The 22,382-nt window shown below is 48.6% G+C and overlaps 1 protein-coding gene across 1 annotated transcript; it reads right to left on the bottom strand.

Moving 5' to 3' along the window:
• Window positions 1–407: 407 nt before the first annotated feature.
• On the bottom strand, window positions 408–21,806 carry kat6b (K(lysine) acetyltransferase 6B). Its single transcript, XM_084670396.1, is given in 18 exon segments — window positions 408–2,065; window positions 2,067–3,658; window positions 3,802–4,093; window positions 4,906–5,202; window positions 5,666–5,825; window positions 6,131–6,362; window positions 8,094–8,187; window positions 8,465–8,626; window positions 8,768–8,909; window positions 9,045–9,157; window positions 9,572–9,693; window positions 10,849–11,831; window positions 12,137–12,266; window positions 12,872–12,953; window positions 13,261–13,376; window positions 16,291–16,399; window positions 19,969–20,823; window positions 21,667–21,806. Coding segments are annotated over 17 exon segments (6,627 nt in total). The 5' UTR covers window positions 20,584–20,823; window positions 21,667–21,806; the 3' UTR covers window positions 408–679.
• Between the last annotated feature and the right edge of the window lie 576 nt (window positions 21,807–22,382).

Here is a 22,382-nt window from a genome sequence, read left to right as displayed (position 1 = left end):
GACAGGTACACTGAACAGATTCAAATATCCACTAACTCCGTTTGTAGCAGGCACATTAAATGGCTTCATTTGAGCTGCTACACAACTGCAATCATGCCGGTGGATTTCCTCCCCTCCCCCCTGCTCCTCTCCCCTCCCCCTGCTCCTCTCCCCTCCCCTCCCCTCCCCTCCCCCTGCTCCCCTCCCCTCCCCTCCCCCTGCTCCTCTCCCCTCTCCCCTCCCCCTGCTCCTCTCCCCTCTCCCCTCCCCCTGCTCCTCTCCCCTCCCCTCCCCTCCCCCTGCTCCTCTCCCCTCTCCCCCCCCTGCTCCTCTCCCCTCTCCCCCCCTGCTCCTCTCCCCTCTCCCCCCCTGCTCCTCTCCCCTGCCCTCCCCTCCTCTCCCCTCCCCCCCCCCCCCGTTCCCCTGGAAACCCACCGGCTCCTAGGAGACATGAGGGACACCAACACTAATTAAATAGAATTTCATATTTATGATGTAAGGCTTCCCATCTGTAGGAACAAAAATACTTTTACATAGCTTAAAAAGTCGACTTATTGATGAAGCTTTTTGCATTCTTTCCAAGTGCTGGTTTTACGTAATTATCAACAAATGAAAAAAAAAAAAAAAAAAAAAAAAGAAAAGGCCAAATCTGTGCATCTGGGACTAAATGCACGTGAGAACCGTCCAGTTGGATTGGGAGTTACCGTCTGATGAAAGGCCCTTTGAGGGACTGTTTGGCCATGCCAGTGTTCATGTAGCCATGGTGACCAGCTGGAGTGTACATCATGTTGCCATGTGGCGGAGCCTGCATGGGCTGCTGGGGATATGGCTGTGTTCCCATCATCCCCATCTGCATAGAGTACTGGGGAGACTGGTTCATGTAGGCGGCGTGGTTGCCATGGTAGCTGCTGTTCATCATGGGCTGGCTCATGCGGTATCCGCTCATGGCGTTGAGCGTGGGCATGTTCATGGAGTTGACGTTGTAGGCTGGCGCCGGCATGATGTTCACGCCCATGTTCATGCGCGGCATGGCTGCCAGGGTCCTGGAGGGGGCCTGCATGGAGACGGTCTGGGGGGGCGGCCGGCCATACATCTGCTGCTGCTGCTGCTGCTGCTGCTGGTGGTGGTGGGACAGCGGGGCAGACTTGGAGCGCATGGACAGGTGGCTCTTGGGAGCCATCTGGGTCTGGATCCTTTGGGAGGGAGGAGGGATGTTCATGTTGCGCTGCAGCATCATGGAGGAGGAGGAGCCGAGGCTGGGGGGAGGGGTCATGGTGGCCTGCACCTGGGGGGCGGAGACCCCGTGACCGTGGGGGGCCTGGGATAGGGACACCAGGCCCGAATGCTGGGATGACAGGGAGGCACTGTTTGCATAGGATGTGATGGGGTGTGAGGCCGAGTGGTTGAAAGGCAGCGAGTGAGGGTGGTCCATCAAGGTGTTGGTTAGCTGCTGCAGTTTGGCCAGGCTGAAGGTGGCCGAGGGCTGGGAGTAGTGAGCTCCGGCGTACTCCCCCTGGTTCATCCTCTCGTAGATGGCCAGGTTGGCGTTGCCCGACTCGGGGATGTCAGCCAGCTGCATGGGGGCGGCGAAGTTGGTGGGCATGCCACACTGAGGCACGCCCTGCTGCTGCTGCTGCTGGCTGTGCTGGGCGTGGGCGTGGGCGTGCTGGCTGTGGAGCGCGTGCTGACTGTGCTGGGAGTGCTGGGCATGCTGATTGTGCTGGAGGTGGTGATTGTGATGGTGGCTGTGCTGGCTGTGGAGGTGGAGCTGGCCGTGCTGGTTCAGCTGATTGTGTTGGCTGTGCTGATTGTGAGAGAGGAGCCTGCCGTGGGGGTTCAGCTGGGCGAGCTGTTGGACGTGCTGGGCGTGCTGGGCGTGCTGGGCGTGCTGGCTGTTGCTGGGCGGCCTCTCTACCACCACACAGCCCTGGGGCGACTTGACGTTGCAGTGCTGCGGAGAGCTCAGGCTGTTCTGCTGGATCATGCCGCAGCCCCCCGGGTTGACGCCGGCCATTTGCTGGCTGACTGCGCAGCTGCTCTGGGCCAGGCCGCTGGGCGGGAGGCTGCCGTAGGAGCAGCTGTTTTGGGGAAGGGCCCCCGCAGATGCTGCCCCCCAGGGTGGAGTCGTAGCTGCTGGGGTTGTCGTAGTTCTCAGTGGTGCTCTCGATGCTGCCCAGGTCGCTGAAGCCGCTGTCCACCACCTGCTGCGAGTGGTCCGACACGGACGGCACGTCCATCATGGGGCTGGTCTCCATGTTGTGGAGCGAGGCCACCGAGATGCCCGCCCCGTGCTCGGGGCTGATCTGGGTGTAGCCTCCGCTCTCCAGGAGGGACACGGCCGGGCTGTTGACGGAGCGGACCGACTGGCTGGGGTGAGAGTGGGCCGAGGAGAGGGGGCTGCTGTGGTCCGACTGGGGGCAGTCGTCGGCGGGGGCCAGCTGGGGGCTGTGGGCGGCCCCGTGGCCGTAGGTCTGGAGGTTCCTGCAGGCCTCCTGGGTCTCCACGCAGTCCTGGAACACGCTGCTCTCGGGGGGCTCCGTCTCCCGGGTCAGAGACTGGACGGCCCGGGCCGTCTCGGTGTCGATCTCGGGGCAGAGCGGGGTCTGTTCTCTGGGAGGGGGCGGCGGGCTGGGGGGTCTGGTCGGGGGCTGGGGAGGGATCTGGGCAGGACTGGGGGCGCACTCCTCCTCTGAGTCACCAGGGTGAGCAGAGTCTACTGGGGACACGGACACTGTTGTTGCTACTGCTGCTGCTGTTGCTGTTATTGTTGTTATTGTTGTTGTTGTTGCTGCTGCTTCAAGTGTGGTTACTGCCTCTGCTGTTGTCTCGTGGTGTTCTTCTCTGGGGTTGGAAGGTACCTCCGGGCTACGGGACGCTACACTCTCCTCCTGACCTGGTTCGGGGTCGTCGGTGTCTTTCGGAGCTGGAAGAGGCGAGGCATATTCCTGGAGCTCTCTGGAAGGTTCTGGCTCCGGCTTGGCGTTCTCCGAGTCGGCAGTGTCAATGTGACTGTCGTCTTCATCGTCAGCGTCCTGGTCTTCCACACGCCTCGCCTCCTCCTCCTCCTCATCCTCGTCCTCCTCCTCCACCGGCCCCTCCGTGCTGTGTTCAGGCTGTCCGGGGGAGGAGGAGTTATCGCGCTCGCTGTCCTGACGGTCGACCTCCAGGGGTTCCACAGCCTCTTGGACGTCCTCCTCCGAGGGCGAGCCAGCCAGGGAACCCACAGGAGAACACGCCGGAGAACACGCCGGAGAACGCACCGGAGAGGCCATAGGAGAGCCCTCTAGAGAGCTGAGCTTGGGAGAGCCCTGGTCGTCCGGGCTGTCGGCCTCTGAGGGAATCATCTTCTCCAGCTGCACTTCCTGGCTCGACGCGTCTCTGCGGGGATCACTGTTCAGCTCTTTGACGACCCTCTGATGCTCTGCTCTCTGCCGCTCCGGGTTCAGGTTCAGCTTGTGGTCCAGGTGGGGTTCCTCCTTGGGCTCCTCGGTGGCCTGAATGTGGTGCTGCTCTGGCTCCAGCGGCGTCTCGGGCGGAGTGTATAGGTTCAGCTTGAAGCCCATCTTCCTCTCGTTCTTCAGACGCCACTTGGGAGGACCTCGCTTCACCCCTTTGGGCCAGCCCTTCTTCCGTTTCATGGGTCGAGGTCTGTCCGGCTTCTTCGCCATGGCGTCGTCTCCTGAAACAAAAATAAACGACCGTTACAATCCCGTCTCGAGCCGTCACATCGACCACACAGCAGAATCTCTGTGGTGTGGGTGGTGGACCTTTGTGAGGTTTGAGAGGCGTTAAAAACCCCGCTAATCTAATCCCGTTCCATACCTTCGTTCCAGCGCTCCCGGTTGGCCTTGTCTATGTTTTTCTGCAGCCTAGGCCGACCTCTCCTGCGCTTCAGCGGCTTCCTCTGGGCCTCGTTCTGGGCCTCGTCCAGGGCCTCTCCCAGGTCCTCACCCAGCCTGCAGGTGCGCTCCAGCAGGGGCATGGGCCTCTCGTCCTCAGAGTTGTCGAAAGGCTCGTTCAGCACCTCCGTCGTCTCCGAGATGGTCTCCGTGGTGACGCTGCTGTTGATCCTCTTGCGCTTGCGGCCCCGCCTCCGCAAGGCCAGGAAGGCTCTCTGAAACACACACACACACAGGACATGTCAGACTAAACATCCTCCTCTTTCCTTCTCCAGCTGGCACGGTCCATGCGATCGTGGAGACAGTGTTCTGTTCGGATCTCATGATTTTGGTCAAACCGGACAGCGAGAGCCTCAATGTTCCAGACCATTCCTTCTCACAGAAGGCCGTCTGCTTGTGGAAACCACAAATGACACAGGCAGAGGAAGACACATTCACAGGCTACATTCTCTACACAGTCAGTCAGTTTTCCACTAACTTCACATGACAAGCATGCTCTCCTCGTCGATACCGAACAAAGAATGTGAAACAAATACTGTAGCTAATTTAACCAATGAAGCTTTTTTTTTCTTTCTGGAATCATTTTCTGTGTTTCAGGGATTTCTAGACCAGGCCGTTGCAATATCAAATCTGACACAAGGGGGCACTGACATAAAGTCTAAACAGATGAGCTGAAGGGGAGGGTGTTAAATATCCATGACCACTGACAATGCTACAAGGTCTAGGCTGCACTACTCGACATCAACAGTGAAAACAACATCTATTATCTATTGCAGTGGGGCCACAAGGAGGCTGGAGATGAAATGGAGACGCAGAAAAATCCAGCAGACCTTTCAGTGAAGCGAACATCACCTCAGTAACACTTTGTACATGGCATGACAAGTAGAAATCTGTCACATCGGGATGGGAATTCATTTCAGTCCCGCAATCCATCATAGCACCGACACCACATGACTAAGACTGTGACTAACCAGCCGTCCCTGGGAGGGGAAGGACACTGAGTCACCTCACCCAACAAAACAATCACCTTTCTCTTGACTCCGAGCATAGCGTGGGCTTTTGTCAGGATCGGAGGCGAGCCGTCAGAAAACTCTTCCTCGTCGTCCTCATCCTCGTCTTCATCCTCAGAGTCCGACAGGTCCCTGTCCTCGGGGGAGGGGTGGCGCTCGTAGGAGCGGTAGGGGTTCTTGCAGCGGAGCTTGGCGGTGGGGGGGCGGCGGCGGCGGTGGTGAGTCATGGCGTACACCTCCCTCTCCCTCTCCCTCTCCTCCTCCTCCTCCTCCTCCTCCTCCCAGCTGCTGGCCTGCTCCTTCAGACGCTCCGCCTGCGACCAAGAGAGACGCGTCAGAGCAGGGGAAACCAGGACTCTGACGGAAAACAGGAGGGGGGAGGGGTGGGGGTGTATGGGGGGGGGGTGGTTGGAATTGACATCATGACAAATGAATCACCCCAGGTTCCTGTCGATAACAAGGAAGGCGCCCCTCGATTGGATGTTTGTCAGGAGACAAGGACATGTTTCCGTTAAGCAACCGTGGAGAGATTGCATTTCATGGAATATTTAGTGCCGTTAATTATGTAGTGGTGAGCTGATTCGGGCCAATTTTGCACAACATTAAATGCTTACTGACGGCGAACATGCTTTGCCCATTAATGGCCCCGCTTTGAACCTGCTGGCTGATCAAACAATGACTCTGCAAGCCTGTCTGCACCAGGATGAAGCATGGCCCGGGCAACGGTGTGTGGTGTGTGTGGTGTGTGTGTGTGTGTGTGTGGTGTGTGTGACGTACGTCCATCTTGGCCTCCCTTTCCTCCTCGGACAGGCCTGCGTTGAGCGCCACAGTGGGGGTCCAGTGGAGGCCGTGGGGGTCCACCTGGTTCACACGAGGCCTGGTGCTCAGCCTCTCCACATGTCTCTGCACCAGACGCTCTCTCCGGATCACCACCAGCCTGCCAAGGAACACCCCGACACAACACACATCTCTACCAATGGCCGCACTTCTAGCATGTGTCTCTCTCTCTCTCTCTCTCTCTCTCTCTCTCTCTGTGTATGTGTGGTTTGAACTAAAGAAGAGCAGCCTTTCCTCAGAACACCAGGTGCTCAGTGTCCTTGGGGCACTTAACCTGACTTACTTCTGTCAATATTCAGCGGCATTAATGGATGCCACGTTAAAAATACCCACTGGCCTGGATAAGTCAGAGACGGCAGTGCATGCAGGCGTGGGGCGGGGCGGGGCGCGGGCGGAGGAACTGACCTGCCATCCTGTCTGTCAATCATGCTGAGCTGCTGGAGAGTAGCAGCGATGTCATGTGGACACATCCCAGTGGCCCTGCTTATTCCTTTCACTGAGATGTGTTTATCTTGGTGCTTATAAAGGTACTCCAGTATGACACTTTTCCAATATGCCAGGTAGGATAAGCGACCCAGATCTGACAGGGGTTTCTCAGGGGAGCCAGCCTGTCCTTCTTGCCTGGTGAGAAGGTAACCTAAAAAAAACGAGAGAAAAAAAAGAAAAAAAGAAAGACATTCAAACAAAAACAAAATGCTTTGGTGCTAGATGCTAGCTGGGTTGGTTTAGATTGCATTTCAATCCCCTTCCACCCCACCTTCCCCCCACCCCCCCCACCCCCACCCCCCCCCCCCCACACACACACACACACACACACACACGGCCCTCTTGAAAATTGCATATTCATGTCGGATGTGACATGAAACCCTGGTTGGAGCGCTCCATTTTCACCTTCAAAGACTGGAACGGAAGGTGAGGCAATCAGTTTTCCTCTCCTCCACCCTACGTCAGATGCTATGATACACGCTGGCAAGGGCAACAAAGGAGGTCTGACAGGGGGACGTGCATATGTGGTGTGTGTGTGTGTGTGTGTGTGTGTGTGTGTGTGGGGGGGGGGGGGGGAGCGACAAAACTGCCGAACAAATGTAGAGAAGCAGCTGGATGTCATTGCTCAAGAGAGGCTGTACTTAGCAGAGATAATGAACAGAAAAAAAACACAAATACTAAAAGGTATCTGTGTGTAATTAGTTTTATAGCAGTCCTGTCAAGGGTCATCCATTATAAGCAGCATGAAATTAATTAATGCCTTTTAATGTGCAGCCACTACCAGGAAGCAAACAAGCCAATCTAATCACCAAACACTGAATAAATAATATTCCAGTGATTAGGACTATATTCATTACCAAAGCTAAGGCTGGGGGCAATAATAACAGGCTCATACAGAGACAATGGCAAATATTAAAATGCTGACTATAGAAAGTCATTTTGTTCACATATGTATTACCATAAGTCAACTAAAAAAAGAGCATGTCTAAATCCCTAGAGTAATGATTAGGAAAGCTACATTTTTCAAACAGGTGCTAAAGAGCTAATGCTTTTCCCTCGCTGCACTATCTGAGACAGTGTTCTTCTAATGCCATCCAATAAAAACAGAGAATCTAAATCTAAACAACTTCCACTTCTAAAGCCACATTTTCCAATAAAGTCCTCAAAGCGCTCAGATCTCAGCTGTGTTCAATCTCCCTTAATCCCTGTCTTTGTTATCAGCACACTCTCAATATCGCAGATCCTCTCACGTCTAGGTCTCAATGGCTCCCAAAGTGAACAGGAAATCAAATGCTCCATTACAGCTCCCTTTTCTTCTCACTCGCTCCTCCATCCTTTCTCTCGCTTTCAAACACACACACACACACACACACACACACACACAACCTTTCCAGGGAGAAAACCCTTGAACTAATAAAAGGGCAAGGCCAAAACTGGCCCAAATCCACTCCCCAAACACAGAAACCCACTCAAGGCAGCAGTTGTTATCATAAGTAGACCACAAGGCCTTAAATATTAAATGTGTTGCATTTTGCAGGACTTAAAACATTCAAACCGGTTCGACCCAAATACCTCATCAGAATTCAGAAGGGGAGTCATTTCAATGAGAGAGACCCCTTAGGGCACTAGCAAGGCTGATACTTATGGTTATCAAATATTAACGTATGCAGAAAGAACCTAATGCCCCTTCAGCCCTGATCAAATGTGATTACTTAAGTATTTACATAGCCTTGATTCACCCATTTCAGTGACTTAACTGAATCAAATGTGTGCCCAACAACAACACTAAAAATCAGCCCCCTTTAAACCGAGATTTGGTTTCAATTGTAAAAGATCAAGCAGGCATTCAGTCTTACGTTCTTAAACGCATTAAAGAACTTACTGAAATCAATAAGAAACCTTCCAAATCCTTGCCTTTGGTACTGAGGCATGATCATTATGCAGGAGACGTTGTACTTCTGCTGGCAAAGCTTCTCCTGAGGGAAGGAGAAACAGATCAAGTATGTCAGAGCTCTGCTGAAGCTGGCAATTTATTGCACCTGCCACTGTCCTTGTGTGGAAAACACACACATGCACTAACACACACAGCTAGGATTGTGCTAAGCATTCATTAAAATATCAGTCCCTGGTGAACACATTTTGAAGACAAATATAGGACAGGCAGTGTCACTGCACAGTCTATTAAAATACCGAATCAACATCTCAGAAATTGACCACTGTTGTTTTTCCAAGTGATCATTCTTGGACGCGTACCTTGGAGAAATAACCCACAAGATGACAGCCTTTCTCATCGTTCTTTGTGAGGATGTAGAACAGGAAAGGCTCCACGTCATAATAGAGGGTCTTGTGATCCAGAAAAAGCTTGGCCAACAGGCAGAGGTTTTGGCAGAACAGTTTGCTGATATTTCCATCAACCTAAACACGGAACAAAAAGAGCATGAGGACATTGTTCAAAACGCTGGACTGTCCAACCCTTTTTATTCCCTTCCTTCCCCACATCCTCGTTCAGCTGAACCTCATACAGTTATTGCTTTATTGCTGTAAAGAGCTGCTGACCTCAAACACGGAAAGGTCATCCTTTCGGTAGATCTCATTGGCTGGTGGGTGAAACCAGCCGCACTTTCTGCCGTGTCTCTGGAGGATGGTTCTGCTCCTCATGTACTTGAGGCAGAACTCGCACAGATAAAGCTTTTGCAATCTGTCACAGACACGAGACAAGGGGTAGCAAATATTGAATTTCAGCGCATCACTCACCACTCTGTTGTAAACAGTTAAGAGTCGTAAAAAAAAAAAAAAAAAAAAAAAAAAAAAGGGTTTGAGCGAGGCGTTTTACCTTGAGTATTCAGGTGGGTAAGGCGAAGAATACCAGGTCTGGATCTCATATGTCCCAAATTCAATGACAGCAGGGTATCTTCCAGAGTCAGGGTGCATCAACGATCCTGTTCTCTGATCATGCCACAGAGGGGGAACAAAAGTAACATCAAAGAGTCACAAAGAGTGAAGTTCTGATTTGCAACGACCATTCATACAACACAACTTGTTTCACTTACATTTTAGTCATTTAGGAGACGCTCTTATCCAGAGCGACTTACAGTAAGTACAGGGACATTCCCCCCGAGGCAAGTAAGGTGAAGTGCCTTGCCCAAGGACACAATGTCATTTTGCACGGCCGGGAAACAAACCAGCGACCTTCTGATTACTAGCCGGATTCCCTAACCGCTCAGCCATCTGACCCCACTTGATTTAAAAATATATATCTGTATCCAAGGTTGTGTTTCACACGCATATACGATGTGCATCAGGTGAGAGTTCAGGAATGTCAAAGGGTGAAAGAGGGAGGGCTGTGTCACGTCTCCTCACCTGGCAGGAGAGCTCCTGGACACGTTGAAACACCTCCACGTCCTCCGCGGTGACGTGGTCCCTGGCCACAGCCACCACGGCAGCGTGGGTCTCCTGCTTGACGCGCAGCTGCCCTTCACAGCCTGTCACAGTCAACACATGAACACATCAGAGGAACGCCACTCAGAGGGTTACAGCAGCACTGGGGGAAACAAGCCAGGCTGGAGAATCCACTCCAATTCATTTGGTTTCACTGCGGCGCTTACGCCGTACAGAGTCTATTGTTACTCTGCTTTTCCTCAGTCTGTTTCAGGCCATGCCTCTCAGGAATACCATAATGTATGTATCATCTCTGCATGTTTTCATGAAAATCCCTAATGTAATGGAGTGAAACTAAATCACTCTAATTGCATAACCACTTTCATGTGCTTAGTCATCCACCAAGACAGTTTCTCATGAATTAAAAAGCGGTAACAGCTCAAGTAGACGATGAAAAGCAATGATGTTGGAAGGCAAGCTGCGGCACACAACACTCTCACATCTAGACACTAGTTACCATAGAGACACAGGTGGAAATGATTGTACATCAAAAAACATGGCGTGGGAATGCGTTTTACCGAATTGTTACCTTCTCACAGCCTGCTTGACTGACAGTGTGTATTTTGTTTACAGCCTTTTGAAATCAATATTCTTTTATCCAAGTTCTTAACCCAGTTAATTGGAAGGTAAAACTGTAAATGTAACTGGAATAATAACGTAAACTTTGATTAAGCTTGTGTGAGGAAAACATTGAGTGGTGTATGTGTGTGTGTGTGTCCACAGTAGAATGGGGACAATGCTTCAGAGAGGATGGAATGGGAGGAGGAGTACTGATGCGACTACAGTCACTACTAGCCAGCGATCACAATGGGCGCATTACTGTGGGGGGAGTTAGAACACAGCAAAGAGCAGCATGAGATAGTTAGTGGGCCATGCACTATGACAAGCCGGCGGCCAGAGATGGGAATCGCTTGGATTACGCAGCCAGTCAAACGCAACGGAATCGGGTTAAAATAAAATCTCAAAATGAATCAAAATAGGTGGTAGAATATTAGTAGAAAACTGTTAAATGCTGAAAAAGCCGAGTGGCAAAATGCGCTTCTCGTTTTAATTAATAAAAAGAACAAAAAAAGAAACATTAGCTGGAAGTATGGAAGGAAACATCTGGCAGTGCCAAGCCTTGGCTTAAAAAAAAAAAAAAAAAAAGGTTAAACCTTTGGAGACGCACGTTGTAGTCGGAGCTGGGCGCCTTTTCTTACCATGGTTGTGCTCTGGCTTAATTCGTCCGTCTGTCAAGTCACCCTTTCCTGACGCGGGGGCTCCCTTCTGAGGGGTCACTTTATACCTTAGCCTGCCTAGTGTCCTGTGCTTTTTATAAAAGGGGTTACGTCTGAATTGACTGACCACCTTAAAGGGCCGTCCGTGTGTCCGGCCGGGCCCTGCGGTGGAGGACTGGCCGGGCCCTGCGGTGGAGGACTGGCCCAGTGGCCTACTCTTTAGCTCTCTCTTCACAAGGCGCTGACGACACGGTTTGGACAGTGCGCAGGTCGAGTCCTGCTTACGGTGCATGCGCTTAGGCGGGGCGTAGCAAGGCAGTCCCTTTTTCCGTGATTGTCCCTGAGTGGTAAAGATATGCGAGAGTCCGTCAAACAGTCCCTTAAGTTGGTTGTTACTGGAGATGCTACCCAGGGAGGGGACACTGGACAGGCTGGAAGAGCTCAGAGGAGAGTTAGCGGAGGTGGTGGACACCTGGGAGGGGGGGCTTTGTCCAGGCAACGTGGGAGGAGGCGGGAGCGCACAAGGGGGCGGGGCTAGCTTTTGAGTGGCGTCTGTAGCCAAGGCAACCGACTGGGATGGTCTGGGTATTTGGGATGGGGCCTTCTCCCGAGAGCGAGGCTGTTTCGAGGGGTGTAAGGCTACTGCTTGCGACCTGCGGCCCGTGGGGGAAGGGGTAAAGAATTTGGAAAGCCCATCGATAAGCCCTTTGGTTTTCTTGTTAACGGTGAGTGTGGCTGGGGTGGAGGTGGGCGTGAGGGGAGGGGTGGGGGTGGGAGTGGAGGTGGTGAATTGGGTGGCGTCAACCGCCCAACAGGGGTCTGCAACAGCCAATCTGTCTCTGGCGTCCTTCACAGATGCAGCATGACCAGATGAAGGTGTGGAACAGACGGAATTCTTTTGACCCCTACCAGATGACCCCCTTCCTCCCAGTGTTATCATGGAGTCTTCACCACTGCTGACAGACCTGGAGGGGGGGGGAGGACACACGGGTCAAATACCGCCAGCCGTAATCATTTCACACTGGGCCTCTGGAAAACAACTGCATTATTAACATAATAATATGAGATACTGGATACAGCTAAGCTAATGGATACAGCTAAGCTAATGGATACCTGCCATGCTTTGTGTAGGCTGTGTAGATTGTGTGGGAAGCAAGGGGGGGGGGGGGGGGGTCATAAAGGGTTCAGTACTACAAAAAAAAAAAAAAACACTGTAGTTTGATAAAAGGTAAGAAAAGACTAATATTTAAACATCTCCTGACAAACTTACATTCTTTGTTTGAGCTTATTTCTGGGCCTCCCGGTTGGCTTTGCATATCGACGTTTGATCTGATCGGCTTTTCTCTGCAACAGCTTCTTCCCGTTCTCCTTCAGCCTGCAGACCTGGCACGCCCACGTTCCTGGATGGCATCCAGACAGAGAGCACCGGTTAGGTGGCTTCATCAATTCGGACGACACGTGCTCATCGGAAACATTTCCTCCTAATGCGGGCCGAGGCGGGGAGCGACCCGCTGCTACTCACAAAGACAATCAATTACTCAGCACAAAAGGGAAAGAAATCCATAGGAAAAACATTAGGTCAATTCACCGTCCGCCGAAATAAGACTTCATGTCAGCTTGTTTTGAGCAGAGCTATGCGACTTGTGTGAATTGTCTGGCAAATGGCCTACAACGTGCATCATCATTACAAGCGTTGCTGCAGGCCCGGTACTGTAATCCAGAGATAGCAAATCTCCCCAGGGACACTGGGAATAATTTGATATGCATGCAAAGCTCCTAATAAGCATTGCTGCTTCACAGTGTTGAGTGACAGGCCCAAAAGGCCTAGCCATAAAGGAAAATGCTTTGCATTGACAGAGGAAAGACAGAGAGAGAGATAGAAAAGAGAGAGAGAGAAGGAGAAAGAGAGAGAGATGGAGAAAGAGGAAGAGAGAGAGAGAAAGAGAGAGAGATGGAGAAAGAGGAAGAGAGAGAGATAAACCCAAGAGCCAGAATAAACCCTAACCTTTTGGCATTCTGGAAAGCGGCGGGTCGCAGCACTCCATGTGAAAACCCCGATCACATGAATCGCAGAACAGCATCTCATCCTGAAAGGAACAGGAGGCATATGAGGGGCATCCCTGCTGCATAGACGTAACACCTTCTGTCAAGTCAGGCTAAAGGAGGACATGTTCAATTGTTCACTGGGAAAGCTCACAAAATCGGACAGGAAGGGAATGGTTTCCCTAAAGCTGCACAAAGACAGCTCATTGCTGAAGCAAATGGGCAGTGGGCAACCTGCCTGGCTCGTGTATTGACAAGAGGACTTATGAGACCACTATTGGTTATTTCAAAATTCTCAATATTAATATTTGGTTCTCGTCAAATCAGTTGTGAAACAAAGAGAGTACTTACGGCGTTGTTCCCCTGTATTCGACAGGAGCTACAGGTTTTGCATTCTATGCATTGCCATCGCAATCTCTTCACGTTAGCGCTCAATTCCAGGGAGAACTTCAGACAGGACGGATGCCCTTTAGGAAGTAATTAAAGATCCAGTATCAGTTTCACTCAGTAGCTGACATGACCTTCCCATTCTGTTCACATAAGAAGGTTAAATATTAACATACTGCCTCATCAACAATGTTGTGCATGTGTCCAGAACAAGTTCCCCACCCCCCCCCCGCCCCCATCCCTCCCCCCCCACCCCCCATCCCTCCCCCCACCCCCCGCCCCCACCCCTCCCCCCCCACCCCTCGCCCCCCATCCCTCCCCCCCCCCACCCCTCGCCCCCCATCCCCCCCCCCCCTCCCTCCCCTCCCTCCCCTCCCCTCCCTCCCCTCTCCTCCCTCCCTCCCCTCCCTCCCTCCCTCCCTCCCCTCCCTCCCTCCCTCCCTCCCTCCCTCCCTCCCCCCCTCCCTCCCCACCCCCCGTCTCCCAACACATTGCGGTGGCTAAAAACAGTATGATCAAACATCTGAGCTGCTAATTAAAGATAATTTGATCTTAATGAGGCAGAAACGGTAGCAGCACTCAGTCTAATGGAAGCAGAGCCGTGAAAGTCATGTGAAAGCTGGCCTTCTCCTTGCTCCGTGTCCCACCGCCTCCCTCTCATGGTTGTAAAACAGCTGTTTTACAGTGAGAGCACAATTTGTGTACACTACGAGCGGTTAATGAAAACCACCTCAACGCTACTTAGTCAAATTTGAGCTATAAAAATGTCACCGGGAGAACAATTCCTTACGGCATTTAAAATAATTGTTCAACACAAATGACTCTTTAGGAGAGGTAATTTTATGGAGGGTTAGCAATTTTGTCTGGAACAAAGGAACAGTCAAGGAAAATGCCACCAATCTGCAGTTAGCAAATGGCTGATCTTTGATCCTTTCTCGCCTGTCTCGCTGGCAGAGGAGGATGCATTCTCAGAAGAACTTGACTGACTTGAAGGGATTTCACATTCTAATGGGCACTTTAAGTCAATTCTGCTTGTCCAAAGTACATCACGGCTTGTTAGTAATTTTGATCTCCACAAGTATCCAATTTCAACACTGTCCTTCCAATAAATCATTCAAAAAAAGAGATGAATTTTAATCCAAGAACAAAAACATTCTATAAGAGTGGGGCACAGAAGTGTTTATCTTTTGCAGGGTGTCACTACGACCACCCACGCCATCTCACCCACGCCATCTCACCCACGCCATCTCAGCCACGCCATCTCAGCCACGCCATCTCAGCCACGCCATCTCAGCCACGCCATCTCACCCACGCCATCTCACCCACGCCATCTCACCCACACCATCTCACCCACGCCATCACAGACTCACAGACTGTCCTCATCACAGACTGTCCTCAGATGAACCTCCAAAGTGACTTATCTAAAAAAGGTCAGAGGGGATGAACTTAGGGGCTATTCCAATAATATCAACAGTGAAAAGAAACTTACTTTTGACACCCATCTCATTTGACACCTACCATGTCCCGAAATGGTCAGATATATAACAAGACTTAAAGATCCCATGACATGCTGTTTTTGGATGCTTTTATATAGGCTTTAGTGGTCCCCTAATATTGTATCTGAAGTCTCTTTCCCGAAATTCAGCCTTGGTGCAGAATTACAGCCACTACAAGCAGTCCCACTATGAGCTTTCCTGAGGACGCGCTGTTTCTGTAGCTTTAAATGCTATGAGGAAGAAAGAAGCGGGGCTAACAGCCATGCTTCGGACGTAAGCCACGATGTCTCGAGGAAAAAACAATATCGTCGTATCTCATTTTCTCATTGGTGGGCCAAATTCTCTGTGCGGGCAAAGCAGGGAAAGGGCAGGTAACCTTCCCTATTTTTACGTCACAATAGGGAGATTTTCAAAACCGAGCGTTTCAGCTTTCATTTTCTCAAAGGCGGAGAAGAATACCCAGGGCTTGGTTTACACGTATCGAAATTTCTAGCCACTGGGGGACCAAAGGCAGGCTAGGGGAACTCATATTAATGTTCCATAACCTCCTAAAGGGTCCCATAACATTTCATGTCATGGGACCTTTAAGAGAACAAAAGCTTACAAAATGTAGATTATTTACATTTAGTTATTTAGCAGACGCTCTTATCCAGAGCGATTTACAGTAAGTACAGGGACATTCTCCCCGAGGCAAGTAGGGTGAAGTGCCTTACCTAAGGATACAACCCAATTTTGCAATCGAACCGGCAACCTTCTGATTAATAGCCCAATTCCCTTACCACTCAGCCATCTGACCATCTTGTCATAAGCGACTCACAACACTCAAGTCCAATTTTCCAAAAAGAATTGAAGATCGTTCTAAATTCTACGTTGCCTTCAGTTCCAGAAAAGCCTTGTGTAGCCTATGTTGAAACTCGGATCCACTTCACAACTAACATACAACATGAAGGAAGAGGAATGTATACACTTTAAACTTCAAATGGTCTTAAGAGGCTTGTGGGTGGCCTTACACTCTCTATTGGCTTCCTCATATCATATCTTGACATCAATGTCAAGAAGCCATACGGCCCAACTCTTACATTTGTATTCCATTGAAAATGAATATCAACACCTACAGCGTTGAGGAAATAATTGCGCAAAACATCACTTCCGTCTAAAGGATTGCGTGCCTCAGAAATGCTTGATGTGTTATCTGTTTACTACAGAAACCGTCATGAGATATAGGGTGCGTCACGGCTGTCGAGACGTTGTTCTGTGACATGAAAAGACGCCCCTTGCATCATCTCCTCAACCGCGTTTGAAAAGGAGCCGAGGGGAAGGCACACACACAAAGAATTCGAGGAAAAGTATATTTCAGTCCTTCAGGACACCGGAACCTTGTTTCTGTGTCCACACAGCCTGTAACCTTGCTGTGCACATTGTTAGAGAGGGCTGGGTCCACGAGGACTTCCCCAAACCCTGAGTCAAGTCACTCGACGCTCAAGGCTTTGCCACTTACCACTGCTTCCACAGTCTGCACAGGACAACAGCTCCTCTGGCTTCTTGTCCCGATTTGACTCTTTTGTCCCCAAACAGAAACTGCATATTGGGATGGGGTCAGCTCGTAGCTGGGGAGAAACAGAAATAGAGAGCGTTTTAGGATCACAGGAAGAGACAAGACACTAACCACACTGCCGGGCTCTGCATATGTGCCTGTATGCAGGTCGAGTCATCAGTAGGTCATTTCCTGTTTGTTAACCTCTGTTTGGATGTCATTGGGCAAAGCTTTTACAGAAGTGATGGAAGACATTCCCAAACCAGCATGGAACTGAATGTAAGGAGTAAAAAGTGACTTTTTTCCTAAACCTAATCCATTCCTGACATCTGTTCATAAACACCAAAAGATAAATAATGAACACTTCCTGGCAATAGTGGAACTGTACTGTACCCAGAAGATCTTCCTTTATCCAACTAAAAATCTAAAAGGGTATGTGATGATTACAGTTTAAGGGCTTAATCCCATTCAAAAAGCTTACACTGCAGTTTGAAAGGATTAACCAGCATGTAATCAAATTACCTCAATAATAAAACATGTTCTCATTGTCACTGAAATGAGTCAGATTCATTGTAGGCCCTGAATGTCTCTGAACAAACAATCACTTTAGGGCTTAAAATGAAGTTCAAAAGTAGTTGGAAAATATGAGCTTGTGGTTTAAGAGGATTTCCCAATGATCACACAGTACTAGTAAGGAGACTACACTCAACATGCTGCAGATAGGGACATCACTGGAGCTTTGATGTATAGTATTTAAAGTATTTTTTATCCAGCTTATAAAACGTAGCATTTTTCTATCTAACATTCTACTGCTGACCATACGTTAGCATTAAACAAAATGGTTTTAATATTATAGACATGTCTTTGCTTTCAGCTGGGCCCGAACAGCTTTTAATCAACCACCTTAGAAAACGATAATAAAGCCACAGAGCAGCCTCTGGAGCTGCATCAAGCACATTGCCATGTTCTCTCAGAGGAGGTTCTTAACGGAAAATAACACTCACAGGGCGTGTCCATAAATAACTCGCCTCATCATGGGTTTACACACAAACGCCTCATCAATTGACTGGGGCTTTGAAGAGTGCCCAGGGGATGTCAATAATTAGTTTCCCCTTAGTGCGAGCCACATCAGCATCCTGACCTAAAAACGTGCGTTCGAGCCACCAAACTGCTCCGTCATGACCTCTCTGTGACCCCCAGAAGTGATCTGCGGGCGGGGGGGGGGGGGAGGGGGATCTGATTTCCAGGGGCAAGCCCTGACAGACGCGACAACCTGACGCTGTCAAAATAAAAGCAGTGAAAGGTAAAGAGGGAAACACCTAGGATCTGCTTATTGTTCTTGGCTGTTGTATCAATTGATCAAGGCGGTGGGAGAGGGCAGTTTACAGCTTTATCAATGATTACTCCATTTTCCCAAGCCGCCAGGTCAATACCAGAGTGCTGGTGCTCACGTCAAGAGCTGATTGCTGTTCACGCAGCCTTGAAGCAGCTTCGGCCCACTTAACAACAACCTTGCAGGCCAGAGTGATGACCGTCCTAAACCTGTAGCTAGCATCTCTTCTCCCTGGTTAGCGCTCGTTGGCTGTGTGTAAACGTCACCCATTCACAAGGGTAGATTGTTGTTTCTTGTAGGGTTTCCTGCATGATAAGTGTTCTTGCAATAAATGCCTTGAAAGCCACTTAAGAGAAGATGAATGGTCTACTGAAGTATTCCTTAGTACTACAGCCTAAGGTATTCACTGCAGTCTAGAGACTGGAAGCAGGTCTTTCAAAACAGTTCATCCCTACTTATGTCATATATATATATATATATATATATATATATATAGCCCTAAGACATAGATATTATCAAACAGTCGTATACACAAACCTCATTGTAAAACATTCAGTTAGGTGTGTTTTGGCTTTTGTACTACTAGAAGCATATCACTATCGGTATCAATTTCACTTTATATCCTCCAGAGGCAGTAAATCTAATTTGGATTAGACCTAAAAGATCTGGGTTTTAGACAAAATCCACCTGCAGGGATGCTGCGACAACTACCCGACATGACCCAACGTTATGATAAGCTAGTGGTCAGACTGCATGCAAAGGGAAGTCTTTGTAAAAGACAGACTTTGCTCCAGTAAAATACACCCTCGACTGTATTTACTTAGGGCAATGAGGTCATGATCAACAGGACTTCCTGATGAGCTTTTAGCAGGCCTAGCCTGGGGTGAATCACACAGGTTGTCTGCCTACACTGATGAACTAACCACATCTCATCCCCAGTTGAGTATTTGCAGACTGCACTTCAGAAAATCCCTGTTGATATCGATTTCAAGAAGTTTACTTCTAAATGAACCTATGTAGCAAAAAAGATTAAGTGTAGTTCACGGGTCATTCAAATATTTCTTTCTAGGGTGTTGCCAACTATGATTTGCCTCCACTGAAAGAAATCTGTAACAATCAGAAACAACTCACTCACCCCCAAACAAAACAAGATGGCACTGACCAGGGGAGTCCAAATTAACTACCTTACAGGAAATTACACTGCTTCAAAGCCAGGCTTGAGTTTGGTAAAGGGGGTGGGGAACCATTAGAAGGCTGCAGTTCTAGAGAGCCGAGATGGTTACATAAGACATGAGAAAGAAAAACAATTCCTAGCCTTTGTTCCTGCCAAACTCACTTTAGAATTTAATAAACTTTGACCGAAGACTGCTCTTTTTCCAAGAATTTCTCATTCCCCATACCTGCATGTCATGTTTCATTCAACAACAAGGACAAAAACTCCTCATCTTATAAAATGCACACTAAACTGACTGATGACACTGACTAAAACATGTGAACTGAATTGAACTTAACTCGAAGTTGAGGGCCTCATCTTACACACAAACTTTACAGGACACAGTCTCCGAACAGCTCTCAGTTTCACTTTGTCTGACCACAAACACAGCAGGTCGTGGCTGCAGAGTCATTTCCTGATAATCATTATGAAACCAACCAGGGAAAGGTTGATCAAGCCTGTGTTAGTCAAATTCCCATCTGTATCATTGCAGCGAGTGTACAGCATTGCATGAGCTGCAAATAAAAGATTCCTTGCAACAAGGACAAAGAGAAAAAGGTATTAAGTGCAAAAGTGCTGTCAATGTAGAAGTAGTGACCTGCAGTGTGTCTGTACTTCTGCTGAGTGCCAGTGATGGAGACGCAATCTCTGCAAACTGAGAAGCCCCAGTCTCATTTGTCAATGTCAAGCGGAAACAATGTGGGCTAAAAGTGTGTCTTTATGGTCTCAGCTTCTAACCCCCTCTAATGCACCTCCGGCAGACAAGTTAGATCAGCTGTGCAGGCGCTTTACAAACTTGTTATCGCACAAGCACAGTCGCTAGCTCATCTGCTCTTAAATGCATGGCTAATCATCGAAGATCATTTCTATTAGCCCCAAAGCTACACACAAGTAGTGCACTGTCAAAAACGTGCCACACTGATGAGATTCAGATGTCTTTGCATAAGACCAGTATACATCCTTCACATCTATATTTGGTTGTCTGTGCAGACAATAGGAGACGAGTCAGGTGATGAGGAAATGGCAAACAGCATGAGGTGGCGAAGGTGTTGCGGAGGTGATGGACGTGTTGCGGAGGTCTGAAGTTTTGGTCTACCTGGTCTCTCTCGTGCGGAAGCAGCGTCACAGACAGGGACGGCAGGGAAACAGCAGGACATCTGAATCCCCTTCCCTCCGCACCTCCATGGTTCAGCCGGTAACGTGGACCGTCCTTCAGCAACCTGCCGTTGTTTACGGCCCGTTTGGCCGCCAGGCGTAACCTCTGCTGAAAGGCAGGGTTGTCGAGAACATCTCCGAGATCATCCTGGTTTTTAAGGTATCTTTCGATGTTCTTCAACGAGGAGCCGTGACTGTCGTCCAAACCTTCGATGGCCCTCTTGAGGACTTGATTCCAATCGACATGACGTAGATCACTTGAATTCCATATAGATCCCTTTGATGGCACTGAGTGGTTTGCAGGTGGGAGCGATCCAACTCTCCCAGGGTTTCCGGGGTCTTTGTACGACGCGCTACCCTTGTTTGTAACTTTGAGAATGGAACCATCGTGAACACTTAATTCCAACTGCTCCAGAACGGTCGTCTTGCCCAGGCCGTGTGATGTTGACACAGCATGACATATTCTCTCCTCTGAAGGCCTCTGCTTTTGCCTTTTGATCTTCTGTATTGCTTCAAGAATCCACTCCGTATAGAGAGGGTTTGCAAGTTTTACCATGGTTAAACAATTAGATTCAGGAAAAAGTGATCCATAGAGATTCCCCTTGCTCTTGGCTAAACCCTTGGTACATCCACATCTTTGAGAAGGTCAAAAAGTTATGTTCCACCTCAGCATCAAGACACTCACACTTGTAAATCCCGGGTAATTCGCATGAAACTTCACAAAAATAAATTCCTCAAATGGTAGGGACTTCACCAAATGACTTGGAAAAGCAGTCCTTCAGGATCCAAATGCAACCTATAGGCAAAACACAGACAGTGGTGTGAGACTTTATAACAATATAATAAAATACCATTCAAGAAAAATATGATGAATATTTTAAGTCAAAAGGGAGCAAATTATTTCTCATCATTATTGCCCATGCTCCTCTTGTGTACATTAAACCCACTTTAATAGGCCTCATTGTGTTTGAAGTGCGTTTTATTATGAGTTACTTAAGTTAAAACGACATACTAGACAACAGCAGTCTGTTTATAAGAACTGTTCTTCGGAACTTGTCAACAGCTAGGTGGTCAACACTGAGAGCCAGATGGATGATAAACCTATAGGATAGGCTACAGATGGATTGAGAATGCAGACACAATAAAGAAGTCAGCGCTTAATCCATGGTCTGATAACATAATCCACAGACCAAAAGGGGTAGCGCCTCATTTGTGATAGATTTAATAGTAAAATCAGACCATTACCTGACTGTACTGTAACAAGAACAAACAACTACACTTACATTTGTCACTGTAGTCTATAATGTCTACCTCATTTTCTTTGCAAAATATAAGACGACTTGGAGCGAGTTTCTCTAAATTATATCTTTCTGTCATATCATTAGGTTGACTTTAAGAGCTTCTACGGTGTTTCGTTGTGAGTTTCTCAGTTTTGACAGCGGGGATACGTAACGGGCAACTATCAGATTTGTTAATTTCAGCAGTTAGCGCGAGCCAAAATGTCACTGCATACCTTCAATTAATATTGTTACACTTTTTGACAGCTGTCAGAGAGATGGTTACCGGAAATTTATTACGGCAATCCAATGTTGAAACTCGTATGAGACACGAATGAGCGTTATTATAGCATTTAACCAACCTTGACTTCTGTTAGTTGAGAAGCAAAAAATAACATTGTTGGCTGCATTACTGATGTAACCTAAACAGTCGCCATTTTGTTACAATGTTGTAGTTTACATGAATCCGACATGACGCTGATTACAATCCAATGGAGTCTCATTAAACCTTACCTACACTAATGTGCCCTCCCTAGCAACTTTAATATTGGTTGTTAAGAAAAGATCCGATTTCTGGTTTGATAAAGCACATGTCAATCTTTATATATGAGCTCAGTGTAAGAGGAACAGCGTTGGCTGAATGATCTGTCACTTAACTCAATTGACCCGCCTCTTAAGGTGCTTTCTCGTTTGATGGATTGATATTCAATTGACTCCGAGCACTAATCAAAGTTGAATTTAGTGAATCTGCATTCATAAGCTTGAATAAAAACATACTTCATACTAACAAAAAAGTGTAATGGGAAATTCAAGGTTAAATTGACGAATTTATTCCGTGTTGAACACCAGCCCACCTTTACTGAGACACCTCCTTGAAACAATTGGTTACACTAGAAAGTGATTTGGATCATTTTAGACTTTAATTGGTTGTTTGTTAAATCGATCATTTATTTGCATTTAATCTGCAAAGACGACTGCCAAATGAATGCAGCATGTTTTATAGCCTATGATGTTAAGGTTTTACGTTACTGTTCTAAAGCTGTTCAAGACATCCGTCACTTTCCCCTCAAAATAAATG

The sequence above is a fragment of the Hypomesus nipponensis genome, chromosome 13 (assembly GCF_054491055.1).
Source record: "Hypomesus nipponensis isolate SF chromosome 13, ASM5449105v1, whole genome shotgun sequence".
Lineage (NCBI taxonomy): Eukaryota > Metazoa > Chordata > Actinopteri > Osmeriformes > Osmeridae > Hypomesus > Hypomesus nipponensis.
Note: the sequence above shows the minus strand (reverse complement) of the source record. Positions and strands in the feature narration are given on the sequence as shown.